Source organism: Oncorhynchus clarkii, chromosome 1 (assembly GCF_045791955.1).
Source record: "Oncorhynchus clarkii lewisi isolate Uvic-CL-2024 chromosome 1, UVic_Ocla_1.0, whole genome shotgun sequence".
Taxonomy (NCBI): domain Eukaryota; kingdom Metazoa; phylum Chordata; class Actinopteri; order Salmoniformes; family Salmonidae; genus Oncorhynchus; species Oncorhynchus clarkii.
The window spans coordinates 63,877,639-63,902,740 of NC_092147.1; the positions used below are offsets into that span (position 1 = coordinate 63,877,639).

Here is a 25,102-nt window from a genome sequence, read left to right on the forward strand (position 1 = left end):
ATGGCCTTTTAACCTATCCAACTGACAGGGGGCATTATGCAACAAATATGGATGCAAAGGTTAAATAGCACGTTATTGCATTAGGCTCGTGTAAGCCTACTGGCCCATTCCCAAGAGATAAAGAAAGGCGGTGTTTTTCCGAGTCGTATTACACCACTACAACCAAGGCTGGAATCAAATGACCACGTACATGGCTATGTTATTCGGCCAGGCTAGATTGGGCGTATTGTGAGCCTTGCTGGCTGTTCGGAGATCGGAGTGCCCCTTCTCTGATGCATGGGTGAATGGGGTGAGAGATTGTCGCCATCTAACATACAAAATAGCATGTCATGAGACATCCCAGATTCACATGGGTGCCTGTTTTTGTATATGAGCAATGGAAGCTCAATGGCGCTATTGACGCAGAAATGCAGCACATTTGTTCTAGCGCATAGTTAGGGACACTGTGAAAAGTTGGGACAGGAATCGTCTCAGTATAATTGAACTGTCATTTTACGACCCAGTTCTGAGAACTTTTAGAACGCACCCCAGGATCTGTTAATTAACTATCTCAGTCCTCAAATCCAAAACGAGCTGATTTATATCTTAACCGAGCGAATGAAGTGTGACATCCAGGGAGAGATGCAGGATGCCCCATTTTTTTGTTTCTGTTATTATGGACACCGGATGTATCCAAAGTAGACCAGTTAAACCAAGTTCATCGAGTGATAAGGGATGCCGATAATGTCGCCACAGATCTGACCGTCAGTCGTTTTTGGGATTTCTGGAGGCTGCTGACACATCAGTGGCTGAGCATCAACTTAAAGTCCTGGGCAGCATAGAGGATAATGGGCGGGACATTTCAAAATGTCCTGGGCAGGGGTATGATGGATCTGCTAACATAAGCGGGGTCTATTCGGGTGTGCAGGCCAGAATATCTGAAAAAGAGCCGCTTGCTGTTGTGCGTTGCGTAGCGCACAATTTAACCTTGCTCAATGTCTCTGTTAAAAATGTGTCAAGAGTTTTTAAACAGTTTTATGAGACTGTTGAACTGTTATACACCTTCTCCGGGCATAGCATAAAGAGATCAATGTTGAGTGGTATATTTGATTTTGCACCAGGAAAAAGAAAATGTAACACTAAAATGACCGTGTCCCTCCCGCTGGTCATCTAGATAGGAGTCCCTTGCCACCCTGAGATACAGATATGTGGACGTAATGAAGGACCTCACCAACATTGTGCTTTTAAGTGACAAGAAGAAAGAGAGGGAGGATGCAGCAGCACTGACATTTTGTTTTGTTGTTCTGCAGACTAAGGTTTTAGAAAGTGGGAACGTCGTCTCCAAAATGCTACAGGCCAAAGATGCAGACCTGCACAGAGCAGTCAGCCTACTCAAGGACATAGGGGTCCTGTCCGGACAGGATTTTGAGAAGGATAAAGTCACTGCAAAAACCCTTGCCGACAAATGGGGAGCTCAGAGCGCATTTGAAGACACTCTGAGAAGGAAGGTGAGGCGTCATTTTGATGAGCTATGCGAGGACGAGCGACTGTCTGATGGGGAAAGTAGTTTTAGAGTCAACGTCTTTAATGCAAACCTTGACATCGTTATCCACCAGCTGTCAAACCGATTTAAAAGACTCCATCCATCCCACTACACTGGCCAATGCAGATGAGGAACTCTACGAGACCGCCAGCCGTCTGGCTGAACATTACAGCAAAGATATATCTTCCCTGGCCATTTACTCTCTTTCAGGGCCTATTGTAAGGAGGAAATAGCAAAGCACACTACAGTTAGAGACCTGGCCAAGATGCTCATTGTGGATTTACAGGCAGTCATAGAAAGGAGCATCGCTGTAACGGTAGCCAGTGCCGAGCGCTCCTTTTCAAAACGGACAACAATGAAATCATACCTGAGCAGCAGCACGGGACAGGAGAGACTGTGTGGGTTTTACATTCTGTCCATTGAAAACACCAGGGCCATAGATTTGAATGCCATAATCAACGACTTCGCAGAGTGCAAGGCCCGTCGAATGCCAATCAAATGAGTGAGTATAGCTTAGATTGTTACAGGGCAGGCTACCCAGACAGCCTATATAAATCAAGCTTTATTGAGATTAATTTACATTGCTTGTCAATCTATGACTATGCTCGATCTGTCTTTGGAAACCATGTTGTGGTGCACAGCCGCTGAGCCATTTCATTGTCATCCTAGTTTTTTTAACTAGGCTATAGTAATAATAGTAAGTGCATACGCATCATATACTGTTTAAAGGCATGCTGCCATTTTAAGCTATCTCTTTAAATGCTCCACTTCATTGATTTGCTGGTGTTTTTGCTATAGGCCTCTGCAGGAGTTAGATCATTTGAGATACCTGTATGTCAGTTTTGCCACCGTGCATAACCTCAGCGAGCATGTACTAGGTAATTAGCTATGTTTCGGTGTTTCTGTCGAGGTGGATCTATATATTTATGTTTTATAATATAGGCTATTGCCTATTATTAGCAGATAAAATAGGGTGTTTTTTGACCGCTTTCTGCTTTCCGTGGTGCTGATCGACTTATGGGTTAATTTCTGACAGCGTCCATGGTGCTGAATGTATTGGCTATATTGCGGCTTCTCTGGTAACTGCTTCAAATGTGCCCTTAGATTAGGTTCTACTCTGCTGTTACAATGCTTAGTAATATTACCAGACAGCCTTACCAGCTAAATTAGTTACATTTTAAGGGAAATATGGGTGGGGATGGGGGCCCGTAATTTGTTTGGGCACCTGGGCCCATCATGATTAAGCTATGCTACTGCATTGGGTCATTGTAATGCTGAAACCAGAAAGGGCCTTCCCCAAACTGTTGCCACAAAGTTGGAAGCACAGAATCGTCTAGAATATCTTTGTATGCTGTAGAGTTAAGATTTGCCTTCATTGGAACTAAGGGGCCTAGTCCGAACCATGAAAAACAGCACCAGACCATTATTCCTCCTCCACCAAACTTTACGTTTAGCACTATGCGTTGGGGCAGGCAGCGTTCTCCTGGCATCTGCCAAACCCATATTCGTCCGTCCGATTGCCAAATGGTGAAGCGTGATTCATCACTCCAGAGAAAGCATTTCCACTGCTTCAGAGTCCAATGGCGACAAGCTTTACAACACTCCAGCCAACGCTTGGCTTGTGTGTGGCTGCTCTGCAATGGAAACCCATTTCATGAAGCTCCAGATGAACAGTTCTTGTGCTGATGTTGCTTCCAGAGGAAGTTGGGGAACTCGGTAGTGAGTGTTGCAACCGAGGACAGATTATTTTTACACACTTCAGCACTCTGCGGTCTCATTCTGTGAGCTTGTGTGGCTTACTACTTCACGGCTGAGCTGTTGTTGCGCCTAGATATTTCCACTTAAGAAAAACAGGACTTAAAGTTGACCAGGGCAGAAATTTGACAAACAAACTTGTTGGAAAGGAGGCATCCTATGACGGTGCTACGCTGAAAGTCACTGAGCTCTTTAGTAAGGCCATTCTACTGTCAATGTTTGTCTATGGAGATTGCATGGCTGTGTGCTTGATTTTATACGCCTGTCAGCAACAGGTCTGGCTGAAATAGCCAAATCCACAAATTTGAAGGAGTGTCCACATACTTTTGTATATACCTTGCAAGTACAGTGTCTACGGAAAATATTCTTCTTGACTTTTTCCACATTTTGATTCATTAGTCTAATAAATAAATAATAATAAATCATAAATAAATAAACATTCCTCAGCGATCTACACACTACCCAAAAATGACAAAAAACAGATAAAAAAACTTATTTACATAAGTATTCAGACCCTTTGCTATGAGACTTGAAATTGAGCTCAGGTGCATCCTGTTTCCATTGATAATCCTTGATGTTTCTACAACTTGGAGTCCACCTGTGGTAAATTCAATTGATTAGACATGATTCGGAAAGGCACACACCTGTCTGTACAAGGTCCCACAGTTGACAGTGCATGTCAGAGCAAAAACCAAGCCATGAGGTCGAAGGATTTGTCTGTAGAGCTCCGAGACAGGATTCTGTTGAGGCACAGACTGAGCAATCTGTGGAGAAAGGCCTTGGTCAGGGAGGTGACCAATAACCCAATGGTCACTCTGACAGAGCTCTAGAGATCCTCTGTGGAGATGGGAGAACCTTCCACAAGGACAACCATCTCTTCAGCACACCAACAATTAGTCATTTTTTGGTACAGTGGCCAGATGGAAGCCACTCCACAGTAAAAGGCACATGACAGCCCGCTATGAGTTTGCCAAAATGCACCTAAAGACTCTCAGACCATGAGAAACAAGATTCTCTGGCCTGAATATCAAGTGTCAAGTCTGGAGGAAACCTGGCACTATCCCTATGGTAAAGCATAGTGCTGGCACAATCATGCTGTGGGGATGTTTTTCAGGGACTGGGTGACTAGTCAGGATCGAGGCAAAGATGAATGGTGCAAAGTACAGAGAGATCCTTGATGAAAACCTGCTCCAGAGCACTCTGGACCTCAGACTGGGGCGAACAGGACAACGACCGTAAGCACACAGCCAGTACAACGCAGGATTGGCTTCGGGACAAGTCTCTGAATGACCTTGAGTGGCCCAGCCAGAGCCCAGACTTGAACCTGTTCGAACATATCTGGATAGACCTTAAAATAGCTGTGGGATCAACGCTCCCCATCCAACCTGACAGAGGTTGAGAGGATCTGCAGAGAAGAATGGGAGAAACTCCCCAAATACAGGTGTCCCAAGATTGTAGCGTCATACCCAAGAAGACTCAATGCTGTAATCGTTGCCAAAAGTGCTTCAACAAAGTACTGAGTAAAGGGTCTGAATACTTACAGTTGAAGTCAGAGGTTCACATACACCTTAGCAAAATACATCTAATCTCAGTTTTTCACAATTCTTGACATTTAATCCTAGTAAAGATTCCCTGTTTTATGTCAGTTCGGATCACCACTTTATTTTAAGAATGTGAATTGTCAGAATAATAGTAGAGAGAATGATTTATTTCTGCTTTAATTTATTTCATCACATTCTCAGTGGGTCAGAAGTTTACATACACTCAATTAGTATTTGGTAGCATTGCCTTTAAATTGCTTAACTTGGGTCAAACGTTTCGGGTAGCCTTCCTCAAGCTTCCCACAATAAGTTTGTTAAATTTTGGCCCATTTCTCCTGACAGAGCTGGTGTAACTGAGTCAGGTTTTAGGCCTCCTTGCTCGCACAATCTTTTTCAGTTCTGCCGCCAAAATATTATATAGGATTGAGGTCAGGACTTTGTGATGACCACTCCAATACCTTGACTTTGTTGTCCTTAAGCCATTTTGCCACAACTTTGGAAGTATGCTTAGGGTCATTGGCCATTTGCGACCAAGCTTTAACTTCCTGACTGATGTCTTGAGATGTTGCTTCAATATATCCACCTAACCTTCCTCCCTCATGATGCCATCTATTTTGTGATGTCAAGCAAAGAGACACTGAGTTTGAAGGTAGGCTTTGAAATACATCCACAGGTACACCTCCAGTTGACTCAAATGATGTCAATTAGCCATCAGAAGCTTCTAGAGACATGACATAATTTTCTGGAATTTTCCAAGCTGTTTAAAGGCACAGTCAACTTCGTGTATGTAAACTTCTGACCCAACATAATTGTGATACAATGAATGATAATTGAAATCATCTGTCTGTAAAAAAATTGTTGGAAAATGACTTGTCATGCACAAAGTAAATGTCCTAACCGACTTGCCAAAACTATAGTTTGTTAACAAGAAATTGGTGGAGTGGTTGAAAAACTAGTTTTAATGACTCCAACCTAAGTGTATGTAAACTTCCGACTTCCACTGTATGTAAAGCCAGCTGAAGTTTTTTTTAAAACTGCTAGCTAGCCTAGCCAGCTAGACAACCACCAATGTCGACATAGCTAAGTAGTAAGCCGGATAACAACTAGTCTAGCACAGGCAGGAACCCACCAAAAAACCAGCTGATATAAAGTATAGAGGCTGACAGCTGAGTTAGCTACCAAAGTGAAAAAAGAGCCAAGACTCGTCCTCCAGAGTGAGAGTCAGCTAGCTAATCCAATAGCGATATAGTGAGGTAAATCCACATTGAATTTTCCTGGTTTGTCTCCACAATGTACTAGTTGGTCAGTAGGAAATTGATGTCACAGGCTTCACATTCACACTCAGCTTAGCACCTGGATTCAGTCAGTCTCATTCCGATTCCTGCTTTCCACTGGTTAAACTAAGCCATCGAAGTCCTTTGGGTTGAAATTAGCACCCCATATAAGTAGCCGTGCGCACGGTTCCCATACTCCAATCCACTCGCTTCAACCGGACAAACTGTTCCCGACTTCAAAGCTTGCTTGCTTCTTGTTTTCGGCCACAAATGATTGGGCCACACGAGTCGTAACACCGTTCCTTGTGGTTATTACAGTACTATGCAGGTATTACTACACTAGCTACAAACAACGTAAATCTACTACAACACTCAATCGCTCACTGGACTACCAAACTCACAGGAGAAGAGGCGTTGCAGTTTTATATGGTTTCTTCTTTGTGGATGTACAGTACCAGTCAAAAGTTTTGACACAGCTACTCATTCAATTGTAGAATAATAGTGAAGAAATTAAAACTATGAAATAACACACATGGAATCAAAATAGATTTTATATTTGAGATTCTTCAAAACAGCCACCTTTTGCTTTGATGACCGCATTGACCAGAAGAATATAAAATCCATGTTGATTTAACACTTTTTTGGTTACTACATAATTCCATGTGTTACTTCATACTTTTGATTTTTTTAAATGTTATTCTACAATGTAGAAAATAGTAAGATTGTTTTTCTTCAAACTTTTGACTGGTACTGTGCATCGAGTTTCACAGTATTACCGGTGAGCTACTATCATTCCACTATTAGCGCCAGATATATCATAGACATTTCCTGAAACTACAATGCAAAAAATCCTGTCTCTATCACCTTTAATTATGTTACTTAATTACGGTGACAACTGTAGTTGTGGATGTTATTGTTTATTCCATTTAGAATGTTCAGCATTTAGTTACCTATTAGCTCAGTGGCATTGAACTGTCAACCTCATAGTTCAGATATAAAGTGTGGTTCTCTGCAGACTGAATAGCATCAACAGTAGTGGTCTTATGGGCTGTGCTGACCTGTCAGGCCATTCTCAATGAACCATCATTGAATCCACGCTCTCAGCCTATGTCAATATTAACTTCAATATTATGTAGTGTGTGTGTGTGCCGCTCTGTCCAATCACTTACAGCAGCATGATGGTAGGAGGATATGCAGATTTTTCACCTATAAACCACGTTTTCTGTTTTTAACTGGGAATCGTTCAGTCATTAAACCAGGGTTAGTAGAGTATGAATGGAGCATGCATTAGGGCTGGGAATCGTTCAGTCATTAAACCAGGGTTAGTAGTGTATGAATGGAGCTTGCATTAGGGCTGGGAATCGTCAGTCATTAAACCTGGGTTAGTAGTGTATGAATGGAGCATGCATTAGGGCTGGGAATCGTTCAGTCATTAAACCAGGGTTAGTAGTGTATGAATGGAGCATGCATTAGGGCTGGGAATTGCCAGGGACCTCACGATACGATATGATCACGATACTTAGCTGCCGATACGATATGTATTGCAAGGCCGTTAACCCCCACCAACTTCTCCCCGGGCGCCGATGATGTGTATATCTATTAAGTTAGCCCCCCGACTGCACTGTTGTTCAACTGACTATGTATCCCCGTCCCCTTTCTATATGTATAGTGATTCGACACTGATTTTATTTGCGACTCGATGTTTCAAACAAATTGCTCACCATATGTCTGCTGCAAGGGGGCAAGAGAGAGCCATGACAACCTAGTTTTGATCAGTCATGGAAATGAAAGTGCTGAAAACAAATTGACTGCCTATTTTAAAAGAAAAACGAGAACAAGCTATGAAGGATAAATCCTGGCGTTTTGGTTCAGGTAAAGCCAACTAGTAAAATAAGTATATTGTCAAAATGATACATATTGGGACGTTCATTTTTATGTGTTGTAACTATCAAGTCTCTTTTTTAGCCTGGAAGCACCCTTCTGTCAAGTCTGAGGCCCAGCTTAGTCTACTGACGACAACTGAAGAAAAAGCTTTGAGGTGAAGTAATATTCTGTAGTTGTCACCGCAAGTGGAGAAAATCACGTACAATTAGAACTAAAATCACTCCTGAGTGTCACTGTTATTTTAGACTGGTCTGGAGATGGCCAGATAGTCCCACCAGCACTGGCGTAGTACAACCGACTTTTATATGTTCATGATTGTTGTGATTTGTTGTTATTGATTACTAGAGTAGAGGCTCTTCTTGCGAGGCTATAGTCTTTATCTCGCACACTGGTTCTCGTTGAGCTATAGGAGGAAGTTGGGGCTCTAAAGTGTTTTTATTTCACACACCAACACCTCTCACTCACTCTCTCTCACTCACTCACTCACTCACTCACTCACGTCCTGGTCTCCGCACCTCTGCACAATCTCCAGTGTGTGTGTCAGGGTTTCCCTTGATGGCTTTTAGCAAAATCTTATATGAAAAGCCGATACATTTTAATTGTTGCCGGCCAAATTGAACGGGAGAAATGAACACTGCCATTTGTAAAATAATGCTTTATTATTAATTAACCAAGTGTCCATCTAACGTTTTTATGCAGGTGAAGTACATGTCGGATAAAGTCCTGATGATAAAAAATTTTGGTAAACCTTCCAAATGTCAATCAAACTAAATACACTAGACAAGTTGGGACCTTTTTGTGTCTGAAATAACCGTCATATCGAGTAGGCTAAATGTGCGCTCTAGCCAACCGTGCACAGATAAAGTGCGCTCTTGGCTAGAGTGCATGTACCAATACCAGAGTGTACTCGCTACATAACGCACTTTTTTTTGTGAGAAAACCATCAGAGTTGAAAATGTGATGGAAACCTGTTTAACTTGTATTTTTTAGTTGGTACATGATGAGGGGAAAAGGGTACATGGAAATGTAATCAGACAAGGTATTTTTATGTGCACTACGTCATCACGCACTGCCTTTTATCTGCCACAAGTCGATTTGATGGAAATGCATCTCTATGCGGATTTTTGAATATTCGCATGAAAATCTGTCGCCCAATTGGATAGAAACCTAGCTACTGATGGACATACCAGTCGATGTAAATACGTTTGACGTCATGCTTATCGGTCATTTGCATAATTCAGTGGAACTAAATTGGTGCGTTTATTTTAGTTTGTCTACATGTATACTATATACACAAAAGTATGTGGACACCCCTTCAAATTGGTGGATTTGGATATTTCAGCCACACCCCTTGCTGACAGGTGTATAAATCGAGCACACAGCCATGCAATCTCCATAGCCTAACATTGGCAGTAGAATGACCTTGCTGAAGAGCTCAGTGACTTTCAACGTAGCACTGTCATAGGATGCCACCTTTCCAACAAGTTAGGTTTCTGCCCTGTTAGAGCTGCCCTGGTGAACTGTAAGTGCTGTTATTGTGAAATGGAAACGTCTAGGAGCAACAACGGCTCAGCTGCAAAGTGGTAGGCCACACAAGCTCACAGAAAGGGATGCTAGGGTGCGTAGTGCGTAAAAATCATGTGTCCTCATTTGCGACACTCACTACCGAGTTCCAAACTGCCTCTGGAAGAAGCAATGTCAGCATAAGAACTGTTTTTCGGGAGCTTCATAAAATGGGTTTGCATGGCAGAGCAGTCTAAGATCACCAAGCACAATGCCAAGTGTCGGCTGGAGTGGTGTAAAGCTCACCGCCATTGGACTCTGGAGTGATGAATCACGCTTCACCATCTAGCAGTCCGACAGACAAATCTGGGTTTGGCGGATGCCAGGGGAACGCTACCTGCCACAATGCATAGTGCCAACTAAAGTTTGGTGGAGGAATAATGGTCTGGGGCTGTTTTTCATGGTTTGGCTTATGCCCCTTAGTTCCAGTGAAGGGAAATCTTAATGCTACAGCATACAATGACATTCTAGACGATTCTGTGCTTCCAACTTTGTGGCAACAGTTTGGAGAAGGCCCTTTCCAGTTTCAGCATGACAATGCCCCCATGCACAAAACGAGGTCCGTTGAGATCGGTGTGGAAGAACTTGACTGCCTTGCACAGATCCCTGACCTCAACCTCATCGAATACCTTTGGCATGAATTGGAAAGCAAACTGCGAGCCAGGCCTAATCGCCCAACATCAGTGCCCGACCTCACTAATGCTCTTGTGGCTAAATGGAAGCAAGTCCCCGCAGCAATGTTCCAACATCTAGTGGAAAGCCTTCCCAGACGAGTGGAGGCTGTTATAGCAGCAAAGGGGGGACCAATTCCATATTAATGCCCATGATTTTGGAATGAGATGTTCGACCAGCAGGTGTCCACATACTTTTGGTCATGTAGTGTATCTTATTTGTCACACGTGCACAATATAAAGAGCCTATTCTGAGAGGAATATCACCTCAGTGAGTGCTGATGCTGCAGCTCCTCACCTCGTTGCTTCTGGAGTGAAACATGCTTTTATATTATCCCAGTCATTGCGCAGCAATTCGAAATGGAATTGCGTGTTAACTTGTTTTGATGGCCACCATTTTAAAAATGGCTCTTTTTTTATTTCTCAACTGGTAATTGAAGCGGCCTCTATTCACCATTCATGTACATAGGCAACGGTAGGCAGGCTATCAGCGCGTCACCCACCCCTTTGCAATGTGAGCTGGAGGCATGCATTTTGAGAACTGATACTTAATTGTTTGAAACCTGAACGTTTTACTTCATATTATGAAGCGTGTCTTACCTTGCTTCAAAGTAGCCTAGGCAAAATCCGACCATTTTGAAATCTGGAGGCAATTATTTCATAAAGACTTCCTCATATGCCATAACCAGCATCTCCTGTTCTATTGGTTTTCGTATCAACTTTCTTTCGTTGTCCAGAAGCCAAAAGCACAACCCTAGTCATATTAGCAAACTATCCTAGTTGATGAGTCTTTTAGATTCACAACAGATTTTCATTTCTGTCACATATGGAACCGCTTGCATCAGGTGCGCTGTTTAAAATTGTGTTTCCCTGTGAATTGCATTTTGGCAAATGTTTGAAAATGACACTTTAGTGGCAGCTTCATTACAGGTGTTGCATGTTCTGTTAAGATTACCATAATCTAAGTGTGTCATTTCTGTCGTTCTGAGCACCTTGGGTGGATGCCCTAATGGATTACACACCTAATGCATATATGGGTCCGGCAAATTAACATTTTCTCGGTCACGAAACCCTGGTGTGTGTGTGTGTGTGTGTGTGTGTTACTGCCAGTGAATGTGTGTGAGCATATACAGGTATACAAAAGCCTACACCGTAGTAACCCAAGATTGTCACCATTTTGTGTATCAGCACTCAAAATGTGTTTCTCTGATCTGTGGGGAGTGAAAGATTAAGCAGGGCCTTGTTAGAAATGCAGGTGGAGGGGTCTGGGGCAGGGGCCTGTGTGTTCCCAAGGTTAGGGGTATTAAAACTGGGCATAGAAGTGGCGTACTGTGGCCCCTATCTCTCTGATGTGGGTGGCTGAGCAGCTGAATGGAGCGTGGGCGTGTAACTCCCCCCTCACACTCCAACACACAGTATGATGACGCCAGGAAGGCAGGAGGGTCCACCAATATATCTTATTTTACCACTATCATTACAGCCCTCTGTCATTGGTACACCCGACACCCCCCCAGCTGCAGAAACTATGTCCCGGATTTGCGGAACACCAAAGATCCCGTCTCTCTTTCCTTATGTCCAAACTTTTTTTTTTTTTAATTAGTTCCAGCCCAAGACTCGCACCACATTGATTTCAGGAATTAAGCATCCTGCTTTCCCGACGGAATTTGGCTCTGTTTCATAGCGAAACATGGCACAGAGCTTGCTGGCTGCGTAACGGTGCAGAAACAAGGCGGATGGGAAAAACTCACCCCCCGGAATACCGTTGACGTGACTGAAGGGCAGTACTTGGAACAGGCATTGATCTCTCTGAAATGAGTCTAAATCTATTTCCAGTGCAGCTGTAGCTCATACAATGCCCTACAGTACCTTTCCTCATGTTATGGTTTTATGATGAGATTTTTTAATTGTGGGACTCCATATACTTTGTGTCGTGTATACTCCTGGATTGTTCTCCACACTCTTTTTCTATTCTAGCCACTGAATGCCAACTGTAGTGGTGGGTCAGTCACTCCCTGCCAGCCCCATTAACCAACAGGAAGATGGTGGCACTGCCCCGTCTTCTCTCCGATAAGATTGTTAGATAAACACTATTACTCACATAAACAACACACTCTAACACCGACACTCTTGCCCCACCACACACACACACACACATGACTAATAGCAGGGGAAAGCCAATCCCCTGAGAGGAGTGTAGTGGATGTTGAGTACTGTAAGCCGAGGACAGACCAGGGGAAATCGTGTTAGTGAAGTGTGAAACCTCCCAAAAGTTCATCAATTGAAAAGTGGCTAGTTTCCTATTATGCCTTAATGTTTGGGGCTGGTTGTGTTTTGAAGCATGCTGGGCCAGGTCCAGTGGTGAAGCCTGTCACCTTCTCTCCCCCTCTGGGATGAATGGCTGGGGTGACACCAGAGCTGGGACAACCCAGAGAGGGGGCGGCGCAACACTTTGGTTTGAGAAAGGAACATGCCACTCCGGCTCAACACACAAAATCCTTGATAATACCGTACAATTACAATCTTCCTAGGTTCGGAGTGGGTTTCCATGAATCTCAAGTCCTTGGTTTTACACCCCCTTTTAGAAGGGAACACCAATCTTCCTGAACAGCCACTATCCCCAGCACTGTTGGGGTGGTGGTGGTTAAGGAGTGGTTTGGGATGATGTTGATGGGGGGTTAAGGTGATGCCCCCACTTTTCTTTATTTTTTTTTAAAGTCCCCTTTTGGGCATGGTCAAGGGATAATAAGACACAAAAACGCACACAGTTGCGGAGAGCTTTCACATTGATGCGTGGATTCGTTACATCTAGGGCTAGAGGCTGTTGCTGGATGAGCGTTAATACTGTCATGTCCTCCCGTCTAAAGTGCCGTCTCTTCTCTCTTCACTTACGCTCTTCCTGTGCTCTCTCCCATACTCTTTCCCAGCTCAATCCTTGGTGTGTGTTTTATTTAAATCTCTTTCCCATAATAGGTTCCAGGCTCAGAAGAGAACGCACACTTGGTCTGGAACATAAAGACAGAAGCGCATCAATCTTGTGTATAAGCTTGGCATTGATCCTGTGTCAGGCAACCGGTTGGGAGCAGACTTCATTTTTTCTTCTCCTGCTCCTTATTTAGTGTTCTTTGGGCCTAATGGTGACGGATGTTGTGAACCAAAAGAACATCCACATTGTAGCGTCGTCAGTGCTGCTGTACTAGAACAGTGCTTCTCGTTCTGGTGCCTGTTCACCCCTAAAGACTCCCCTGCTCTCCAAACCATACTTCTCTCTCTTCTCTCCAGATTCCCACAATGTGAAAGTAGGTATGTGAACCCTGACCTCATGTTGTTGACTCTGTCCCCTGTGTCCCTAGATGTGGCCTGTGTCTCGGTGTGCCCACCTGTTGCCCTGGACATGGGTGTGGGGTTGCTATGCCAGCTGTTCCAGCTGTGGGGGCAGGTGCCAATGGGCATCTTCACCCTGACAGAGTGGCTGCTGGGAGACCAGGAGCAAGAGACAGCCACAGCAGAAGCAACTGGCCTGGTAAGGAGACACACACACACACACCTCCCGAAGAGTTGGGATTCAACTGGATAAGATTAGTTGGAATGGAGAGTTGACGTCTATGCCCTTTGGCAGAGTATCTTCATCCCAATCTCTGAAATGCATTAAATAATTAAATGTACTTCATTCAATCTGAATCCATTCTTTACCCTTTTCCATTTGAACACAATAGTTCTCATCTTCCATTCATTCTCATCTCCTCTGCTCAGGATGAAGAGGACTTCCTGTTTGAGAAGGGCGATCTGAACCTTTGGGCCGAGCCTGTCCAGTGGGCACGGCTACTACACAGACACCTGGGTGTCCTCTTCAAGGCCCCAGGGTTGACGGCTCTGAACCAGAACCAGGCAGAGTTGCTCAGACTTTCAGCACAGGCAGAGGCCCTATCCCTGGCCACCCAGCAGGCTCTAGAGGGCCTCCCAGCCCTGCCCCAGTTTTCCTGCACCATAGAGCATGCCCGGCTGGCCCTACAGCAGGAGAGGGCCACACTGGCTCTGGCTATACTGGGGACCCTGAGACAGACTGGGCTGTCAGGCTGAGGACCAGGGAAGATCAATGTCGGTCTAAGACACCATAGCCACTAGTAAGTTTACATTCTTGGTCGGTTTCCGGGGTCAAGACCAGAGTAAAGGTGGATTTTGTATTGTAGATTGAACCCTCTCGATAGATATGCAGGTTGGAGTTCTGTCAAGTCTTCACTTGTTAAGATAACTGATGGTGAAAAGGGGGTGGAGTATGATCTATTAACCACAGTTATGGAATTACATTTTTCAGCTATGAGACATCACTTAGTGCCTGGAAATGCATCAACGGTCTCGCTACTCCAATACATATTTTGATTTGAACAATTATGCAAGCAGTACACATTTTAACGACTAACATTTTAATCAGCGGCGGTTGTATTTGTTTTAGAAGGGAATGTACTGCGGAAAGTGTTTATGTTCGAGTTTTGTTTCTGTTTTTCAAATTAAAGATGCCTAATTCATGTGCCTCGTAATTTTTGAAAACAACCACAGGGCGTTATGTGTATGTATGTGTCCTCACAGCACCTTGTACAACAGGACTGAGCACTGAGGCTTCAACCTATGTGCTGGGACATAGTATTCCTTTAGCTCTACATGTGAAAAAGAACACTTCGTGCACTGTTCTCATATACACTACACTGTAACAGGGAAAGGGAAAGGGCTAGTCAGTTGCACAACAATGTATTCAACCGAAATGTGTTTTCTGCATTTAACCTAACCTCTCTGAATCTGAGAGGTGCGGGCTGCCTTAATCGATGTCATCGGCGCCAGCGGAGCAGTCGTTGTTGGGGGGGTTAACTGTCTTGCTCAAGGGCAGAACGGCAAATGTATACACCTTGCCGGCCTTGGGGATTCGAACCAGCGACATGTATACAGTGCACTCTACCCTACATAAACATTGCCTCCAAGGATGTTGTGCACTTCGGACATTTAGATGAAATCCACACAACACCCGGAGTCATAAGGTCCTCAAAAACAGAAGCACCAACAGTGTGGTTTTAATGGGGAGGAGGGAGTAAATCTGTTGACAATGCATGGGGTTGCTAACGCAGATGTTTACCCTAAATTACACTCGTAATTCAATTTGTTCTGTTTACAGCTGTCCTCGGATATGTTGTAAGAGAGGTCATTTTCATATATTTAACTTGTTTTCCAGTGGACTCTTCTCCACCATTTGTTTAGGTTTTTATGCCCCCTTGGTGTCCTAGGTTACGTAATTAGGAGGGCAATACAATGGTCCACTGTCCCGTGCCTGCGACCCGTGCAGACAGCTGGGCAGTCTCGCTCTGTAGTACTGGCAACGTTCCCTGTTACTGTAAAAATTCTGTCATGTTTTTTGGAACGCTTGGAACACCCCCCAATAACAACAGCACTGTCTGATGGGAGAGTTTTTTGTTTTTTTTGAGGATGAGGACATGATCAAGGGATTTCTCAAAAGTACGAGGCTTGCCTTGTCATTAGACTATTTATCATAAACGCTCGAGCTCAAATCTAAAGGTTCGTAGTAGTAGAATCCAACCCGTTGTCATTTGGTTTCGGCTGTTGCTTGTTGGCTTTTTTTATATCCAGCTCTCAGCAGCTGAATTACTCACAGTATGACTATTGAATGAAGCACAATACACTTTCAGATTTGGGCAATTGGGAAAGACTTGATGGTAACTGGTGTCACAGAAACCTGCAATTTTTGGTGATATGTTTTCTACAGAATTGTAACATACTCCAAACGAAAATATATCCCTTGTGGGACCCTAGTATAGCCATGCTGCTCTGCACCTCATTGCTAATTATGCAGTCTTTCTATGGTGTGGCTGTGAACTTGGTTCAGCTCCAAATTAGAGTATTTTCATTCTCACATTTTCATAGCTTTCGGATGGTGTTAGTGTTTGTTACATCACACTGACAAAATAGGCTATTTTAAATTGAAATCATGCCTTGCACCTCAGCAGGTGGCGCTCAAGTCTGTAAAATCATTTTGGGCGTTGCTCTCAGGGGGGCAGTGTTCCACTGCTTTTTAAAATATTTTTTTTTACAGAGATTCACATTCCTTCAGTCAAGTCTCGGTGCAGTATTCTGAGGTTGTGTGCGGTTGAGCCACAAGTATAGAATAGATGGCTGAACGCTCTGTGTTTGAGTGGCTTCAATGAGTACTACTTTGTACTCGTGTGTCCTTGTTATATTTCAATTAGCCATCTTGTGTAAATGAACTGTGCTGCACAACAATTCAACTTATGCAATGTATATGTTTTTGTTGTTGTAATAAGTCGGTTATTTCACTACGTTGGAGTGGAAAATTATATTTTGTATTTTGTAAGAGACCAGGCACAGGGCTTCTCCAACCCTGCTCCTGGAGAGCTGTAGGTTTTCGCACCAACCCCAGTTGTTACTAACTTGATTCCGTTTATCAACACGCTATATGAATCGGATGCCCTAGAAATCAGCGATGGAGTGAATCTATGGGACAATAGTTTTCCAGGAACATGGTTTTAGAGCCCTGATCTAGGGCATACATTCGGGGGGAGATATCATTATGCAACCACTCGGGTACAAACCTAAACAACAACAAAAATACATTGCACTCTGGCTGCGTTCATTCATACGATGTCCCCAAGCATTTGCTATCCCTCTCAAACGTGCGAGACCGAGAGAGAGAGAGAGAGAGCAGTGGTCCTTACAGTTTGTACTTGCCTAAACGTGTACAAAAAAAGTAACTTTTCCAGCAACTACTACTGTACGCTATTGCTAGATTCAAGCATAGAGCTCCTATTTAATTCCCAGTATTAGTATTCTAATGACAAATTCTATGGAACTTTACATAAGTTCGTGGTGTGATAGAATTGTGGAGGGGTACAATTTCAAGGCGGCCAACCAGTGACTGGAAGACGATTGAATACCGGGGGCGTACCCTGCAGAAAACTTTGCTACAACTTCAGAAAACTCCACCCACGCGAGCCACCGCGAAGCATTTATATCCATGTGCAGAGGGAAAGCAGTTAGAGAAGCTCCGAGCCAGACTGCTTCACTAAGGAAGAACCTGCAACACACAAGGAACTTTCACCTACTTGTTGATTCCTCTCCACCGCTGGAATTGCACATTCGTTTTTCCTTCTAACGCTATAAAAATTTTAAAAAACAGTCGTGGCACCATTTTACAACCGTTGCCTCGTGCATTGAAGGATCCTGGTCGGTCCTCTATGAGAGCTACTGTAACGTTACTGCGACAGAACTTCCGAAAAAGAGATGTCTGCAACCATCTTGTCCGCTTTCTACGACATCGACATGCTTTACAAGGTATGTTTCCCCATTGTTTGGAGTTGGCAAATATTTTTTTTACCAAGTCTGATGGCTAGCTAACTTAGAGCGCACACTTATTTTCAGTAGTTTGCAATAAACGTGTTGCTGGCACGCGCATGCAGTTTTTACTTGTAACAAAGTGTACGTTTGCAGTTTTGTTTTATGAGAATGCATGTGTTCGTCCAAAACCGCGTTATTGGAAATGCATTGCTAATTTGTCTTTTCTCTCAACAGCAAGATATGAACATGAACGCTGTGAATCACATCAATAGCATACTGGACAAGAAAGCTGTGGGGCCTCCAGTGACTACACACAGCTCCAATAGTTCTTTCGCGCCGGGATTTTTCCGTAGAAGCTCGACCACCAACATGGAAGCAATGACCAACAACAGCAACAAGTACTCTGCCAACTCCTACAGTAATTTGATGGAGAACGCAACGAGCAGCAGCACTGCCATTATGAACAAGGAGAACAAGTTCCGCGACCGGACATACAGCGAGAATGGGGACCGCAGCCAGCAGCTGCAGATCGTGCAGCAGAAGCCAGGCTCTCAGATCAACTCCACCCGCTACAAGACCGAACTCTGCAGGCCCTTCGAGGAGAACGGAGCGTGCAAATACGGAGAGAAATGCCAGTTCGCGCACGGCTACCATGAGCTGAGAAATTTGTCTCGTCACCCTAAGTATAAAACCGAGCCCTGTCGCACTTTCCACACTATTGGCTTCTGCCCCTACGGTCCCCGCTGTCATTTTATCCACAACGCGGATGAGCGCAGACCCGCTCCAAGCAACGCCAACGTGCAGGGGGAACCCAAATCGGCTCGCGAGCTCTGTGGCTATGGTCAAAACGGCGACGTGCCGCAGCAAGTTGGGTACAACCGGGACAGACCAAAGCTTCACCACAGCCTGAGTTTTTCAGGCTTTTCCAGCCATCACGGACTTGAGTCGCCACTACTCGAGAGCCCTACGTCGCGCACACCACCACCCCCTTCAAACTCCTCTTGCTCTCTCAACTATTATGAGGACGTACGGTCTCCCAACTCCATGTCTTGTGTGAACAGTGCATTCAGTTTTCCTGGACATGACCTGAAAGCCTTACTTGCTCCCCTGGCCTTGCATACGCAAAACGGCTATGGCAACAACCATTTCAATGGTGCCTACTACGGGAACATTCAAGCCAACATGTGCCCCCCTTCTCCCCCCTCATACAACATGAGCCACTTGCAGTCCCTGCGCCGCCTCAACGATTCACCGGTGTTCGACTCCCCTCCTAGCCCGCCCGACTCCCTCTCAGACCGGGAGAGCTATGCGAGCGGGTCCCTCAGCTCTTCTGGGAGTCTTAGCGGCTCTGAGTCTCCGAGTTTGGATGCTGGGAAACGTTTGCCAATCTTCAGCAGGCTGTCGATTTCTGATGACTAAACATCCCATGTTATTTTCAATGGATCAAATTTGTCCATGACATGGCATTAGTTGTTTTTCCTTTTTGTAATGAGGGTTGTATAGAATTAGATATCAACAGAAGGCATTCCATCGGTGACTTACACTTTTGCGCTGCAAGTAAGGGCAGTATTTGTCTCAGGCAAGCCACACTTCCCTGGGATAGATGTGTACAAAACTTGACACGAGACTGTAAAGCAGATTCAGATTTCCTCCATCCTGCCAAGAAATGCCTTGACACAATGTACATTTTTTTTCTTCTAAGTATGTGTTCCTTTCTGAAAGCTTAAACTTCCATTCCAGAACTTTAATCTTTTTTTCACAGCGCCACGCAGTGGTTTGTTTGAGTAGTATAGTTTGTTGCTTAGTTGAAGCACTCTGAGTTAGGTTTGTTTGGGGAAATCACTGCAGATGGTTGAAAATATATTTTATATGTTTTAGCTGTTTTGAGTGATTACATAGCAGTGCGTAACTGGCTATGAAATATTTAACTTATTTATTATCTTGTGAAAAGTGTAGGCTATATGTTGGTAATTTGTCCATACTGTATTTATCAAGTATGATGAAGCAATAGATCTATATTCTTTTATGTTTAAATTATGATCGCCATTATTAATCTGCATAAAGTGGAGTGTATGTCCTTTTCACAGTAATATATATATATATTGTTTTTGGTCTCCTTTTGTAACTTCACTTGGTTATTTTTATTGTAAATTAGTAAAAAAAAAAAAAAAATCTTAATTTAAGAGAACGTATGTGATATTTATTTCCTAAATTTTGTTTACGTTTATTAAAACAAAAGTTTGTGTGATTTGCTGTTCTGAGGTTGCTTGTAAGAGCTGTGGAAGGTGTTTTGAGAATCCTTATCTAGATGTTTCTGTAGAATGTATAAACAATGTGGTTGTGCAGACCGTCCAAACCTGAGCTAGCCTTGCATATTTTTTTTCTCCATAGATCAGACTCGGTGACAAAGAACCCAAGTAAATAAATTAACCAAAAAAGTATTTTGTGTTCTGTTTGTACGAGGTCACACTGTGATTCCAGCCACGCGCTAAAGAATGTAGCAATCCCTTGTGCCCCAGTATTATTGTGTAGTGCCTACAGGGTTCACCATCTTACATGCCTTAATATTAACCAAATAAAGTATTTTTCCTACATATATCTTTTCCACAACTTTAATTGAATGTAGTGTTGGAGCTGAATTACTTTTGAAGGTTGTTACCACTTATCATAAGACCCTGGGACAACCATACTATTTTATTATTCCCCATTCCTCTACTTTTGATTTTGTTTGATATTGACTAGTTCAGGGGATGCGCACTATGTATTTTTTTGACTACTTTTATCAGAAGTAAAGCTTTTTGAATGTAACTAAAACGGACAAAAAGACAACCTGAGTTGTAATATAATTATTTTTGGAGAGTCAGTTCACTACAAATTGAGTGTGAGACTTTGTACTGTACATTTTCTTTTGTAGTTCTCCCAATAAAATGATTTTGAAAATAGTTTTGTGATGCTTGGTCTTATCCTTCACAGAAAGAATGAAGCATGTGTCTTGGTATTTCTGGGAAGATCTTTCTCTAGTGTCATCTGTTTTCAACACTACACCCTCAATCATTCATACAGGAAGGATACTGCCTCCTAAAGATACTAGCATGTTCAGGTTTGCCATGCTCCTAACAAAAACACACTAAGTTATAAATCACCCCCCCCATTAACTCCCCCAGCATCATTGAGGGGAAAAGGCCTGAGTCATTAGTGAACGCACCCATCTCTGGCATAGCTGTATCAAGTGTCTATCCTCAGAGGCCTACTCTGACCTTGTCTTGGCTAGGGGCCAATGGGGCTTTGTGTTGACTCGAGTAGACCCTCCACAGCACAACAACCAACCCCAACACTAGTGGGAGGTGAGGCTGAGGAACCTACCTTTTTATGTGATTTTGTTTTATTATACTTGTCAGATCTTGGACCAAATCTGAATTGTAAGTAGGTAGGGTGTAGTGTTAAGTGATAAAGCAGTCTCCATACATCACTAATAGGATACCAAATTAGGATGATCATACCAGGTGTGGATGTCATCCCCACATTGTATGTTTCATCTGTGTATGGATGAGAGTAGCCATAACCTCCTGTTATGATTTAGTCTTGAAATAAATCTGCAGAGGTCTCACACCTGTTTGCCAGGTCTGGAGCAGGTAGATAGAAGTCAAACGGGCAGGGTAAGTGAGAGTTGTTAACCCATTTTAAAAGGTATTGCAGCACTATTTGTTTTTCAGGAGCCCCTCAAGGAACTCTCCACCCATTTTCAATTGTCGATTCTGGGAAGTTATCAGAACCCACAAAGTCATTAAGAAAATAAAGCCCTGGAAGCTGTGTAGTGCGGAAAGTTCACGCCAAGATAAGGGAGGGTGATAAATGCTGAGCAAATATTTACAGAGTCCTCAGGTTTTCATAATTAAGTGTTTATGAAGAAGAGAGCTGAAGGGCCCATGATGCCTGCGCCAAGTAGGGTTCACGTACCTGTGTGTGTGGGGGGGGTGCATGCTCCTACAATGGCAGGAAATACTCTGACTTCTGATTACGGCAGGAAGAGCCCAGTTCCTCACCTCCCCTGCTGTGCGAAGTCTTTTTTATTTTCCTTCTGACCGGGTCGGTGGGATGGCTGCTTCTAGAGGTTCCTATTTTTGCAACAGTGGGTGGCCAGTTGCTTGAGAGCAGCTTGGCTTGTCCTGGCATTGTTTTTGTCATGCTCAGTAAGGCGTGAGCCACATCATGACTATTACCATGGAACTTATTTCCAGAACATCTGAGAGAGGGTAGTGTTTACTGAGGATGGAGCAGATCGAGCGCTGACAACATCCAGGACCGCTATGAAACTATTATCAATCAATCAAATGTATTTACACAGCCCTTCTTACATCAGCTGATGTCACAAAGTGCTGTACAGAAACCCAGCCTAAAACCCCAAACAGCAAGCAATGCACATGGAGAAGCACAGTGGCTAGGAAAAACTCCCTAGAAAGGCCAAAACCTAGGAAGAAACCTAGAGAGGAACCAGGCTATGAGGGGTGGCCAGTCCTCTTCTGGCTGTGCTGGGTGGACATTACAACAGAACATGGCCAAGATGTTCAAATGTTCATAGATGACCAGCAGGGTCAAATAATAATAATCACAGTGGTTGCCGAGGGTGCAACAGGTCAACACCGCAGGAATAAAATGTCAGTTGGCTTTTCATAGCCGATTTAAAAGGGCTCTCTACCACCCCTCTGCTACCAGTACTCCAGATTACCCAACAGTCCAAATGATATAGCCCGTATGAGTTAGACAGCACCGTTCGCTGTATGGAGAGACCCAATAAGAGAGTAAATGTAAAATAATCTCCTATCTGTGTTCTATTCATGTCGTCTTGACACATGTACACATAACAGCCAAACATGATGGGCATGTGTGAATCTCACAGAGAAGGGAGGGTCATGGCCTTGGGTATTTGGTGAAGCTGTAAAATGTGACATGGCCTATCCACCTCAGTGAAGCTTCACGTCGATTGGTTGTGGCTCACACGTGATTGACACCTGAGAGCATGGCCATATGCAGGTGTCAGTGAGCTGACAGGGTGTGTGGTCTATAAAGGAATGCCACTGTGAGTGTGAATGTAGGATCCACTTATGATCATTATCTTGCACACATCCATAGGCCCGCATCCTTAGGCCCGCATCCTTAGGCCCCCAATGAACAGGATGTAGGTCATTCGTGCTGTTTCAGTAAATTAAACCTGACTCTGGTTGCTGTGGACTGAGCACACTGAGACAAACACACACTAGAATTATGGAATAGCACCTTAAGTGGGAGTGTTAGTATGAAAATATTTAATGAGTGGTGTTCATATGGGGGAGTTCTTGGCAGCGTTTAAGTCCATGACTCCTTTCACTTAAACGATATTACTGAAGAAAGAGTTCGTAGCATGGAACAGAAATCCTTGTGTGTGTGTGCGCTCGCGTGCATCCGTGGATGTGTGTTTATGCATCGCTAGTAATTACATATAATCATCCAAAATGTTTATACTGTACAAATAGTGTAGCTATGATGGGTGGTGTGGTATAGGAGAGCCTGGTCGTGAAGAAGTGTTCCCGCTCAGTGATTACCCAGGCAGGCTGTGTGGAATTGTCATGCAGCTGGAAAGGTATATTTTACGAGGGCCACAGAGAGACGGTTCTATAAAAAAGGGGCGAGACAGCCTTTGAGGTTTTACCTGCATCTGGGAGGAAGTTAAAGGGGTCAAAGGTCGCCTTACAGGCGGATGTTGGTTGGGGAGACTGGCTGACTGCTTGGTAGAGAGAGGGCGGTGCTTTTACTCACGTCCATATTTCATATCACTGGGTTTTAAACAAAGGCTGTGTTGATACCATCTCTTTACAGAGGGCAGGAAATGACTGTTTGTACATGCTAATGATGTTATATTTCTTCCTAATTCCCTCTGTTTTTCCCTTTGGTATGTCCCATTTTTCTACCGAACCACACGTGTAGGCTAGTATTATGTTAGGCTTTTGCATACCCATGCACACACTGGTTGAGCATTCATATAAACACATTTTTATTTTTTTTGTGGTCAGGTCTGTGGATTTGGAAAATCCATATCCGCCTAACTAATATTTATCTTTGGACCCACAATGTGGTGAGTGTTTTGGTGAACTATGGCTGCCTTGCATCACCCAAATGCAGTGGTGTAGTGGTGCCTGGAGAAGTGTCTACCCTCTACAACACTGCTGCCCAAATGGGTGCTACACATTGGTGGTGGAGGGGTGAGTTACCCTCGCACAATATAAAGTGTGTTGAATTTTGAGAAAGGCATGAGTCATCATCGGTATGGGGGGGGGGTGGTGTGTGTCACCATTCTGCCTTCACTGTACCACTAACCAGATTGATACAATCTGAGTCACGTTTTGGACTGTGTCTATCACACACGTTGCGTTATTACACAGATATTACCGGTATTACACGACCACCGCCTCTGGCTGGGACGTCAAGACTAGTTCTAGTTTGTGTGGTTCAGACAGTGTCTCTTCCCTTACATGGAGCCCTCTTCCCTTGGCTGTGCAGCTCATCTAAGCCTTACTGCTGCACTTCCATCAATAAGTCCTTTAAGGGTCAGAGGACCAGGGGCCGAGTCCAGGCACAGACCACCTTTATCCTACACGTTCAGGCTGCTCATTCATGGCAGTGCAGGAGAGCACACACACACTCCATGGCGCGCACACTCTGAGCGGCCTCTGTGTGCTCACACACGCCCGGCCGTGGACCGAGCAAATAACCCCCCCCCCCCCCCCCCCCCCATCTGTGGACTCGAACTCAGCCCACCTTTAGCTGCCTGCACACTCTCAATGGTACACGCACATACAAACACGCACGGACACAACCACACACACACTAGCATCACAGAACTATACTGTCAATAAAGATGCGTTACATTTGGAAAACAGAACTCACATTAGAGTGAAATTCAATAGCTAAAACAAACTATACTCCCCTCAACAGTTACATGTTCTCTCATACCACTGCGACGTCAGACAGTTTAGAACATGTCTATGTAGCATGTACAATATGGGTCCTTGACCAACGGGTGTGTGCCACTGTGCGTTCTAATAAATGGGAGGTCCAGAGTGCATTTAGTCTTTAGTAAAGATGGACCCTCACCCTCTCCTCACGAGGACAGAGTGTGATCTCTGATGGCTCAAAGTGGGTCAAATACACAGTGCCGCGTGGCCCTTCTAACATACACTCCCATGTATTCTCACGTTACATCACTTCTGGTGAAGAACTGCTCCTCTGTTTCACCTTGGGGGCTGAGAACGAGACTTGTTTAATTCATAATTTAGGGGTTACTGGGAAATGTTCACAGCCATCGTATTGCGCCAGGCCGACTGAGTAAGAGGGGTTTTGGAACATTTGTTTAACGTGGTGGTAATGTTAGACTGTGATTCACAGATGTATTGACCTGAATCAGAGGATCTCTCACATTTTGTATCAGTGTACAGTACAGTGCATGGTCTATTTACCTACAGCCAGACCGTATGTGAGGTCTAATTGCTTGGCAGACTGTTTTTA

The 25,102-nt window shown here is 44.0% G+C and overlaps 2 protein-coding genes across 3 annotated transcripts in view; both read left to right on the forward strand.

The window, feature by feature from the left end:
- The window catches only part of LOC139410405 (THADA armadillo repeat containing), a 104,073-nt gene extending 89,340 nt beyond the window's left edge, over positions 1–14,733 (forward strand). For both annotated transcript variants that reach the window (XM_071155797.1, XM_071155798.1), the window contains exons 37-38: positions 13,561–13,730; positions 13,961–14,733. In XM_071155797.1, coding sequence (XP_071011898.1) covers positions 13,561–13,730; positions 13,961–14,287 — 497 coding nt within the window. In that variant the 3' untranslated portion in view covers positions 14,288–14,733. The remainder of the gene's footprint in view (positions 1–13,560; positions 13,731–13,960) is intronic.
- Positions 14,734–17,180: 2,447 nt separating this feature from the next.
- LOC139410431 (mRNA decay activator protein ZFP36L2-A-like) lies at positions 17,181–20,502 on the forward strand. The gene is made up of 2 exons (XM_071155800.1): positions 17,181–17,560; positions 17,798–20,502. Exons 1-2 carry the CDS (start codon positions 17,510–17,512, stop codon positions 18,980–18,982), a joined length of 1,236 nt encoding a protein of 411 aa, XP_071011901.1. The 5' UTR covers positions 17,181–17,509; the 3' UTR covers positions 18,983–20,502.
- The last annotated feature ends 4,600 nt before the right edge of the window (positions 20,503–25,102 follow it).

Coding starts and splice junctions, on each gene's coding strand:
- LOC139410431 (XM_071155800.1), top strand. CDS start 17,510: ATGTCTGCAACCATCTTGTCCGCTTTCTACGACATCGACATGCTTTAC. Junction 17,561..17,797: donor ACATCGACATGCTTTACAAG/GTATGTTTCCCC, acceptor TTCTCTCAACAG/CAAGATATGAACATGAACGC.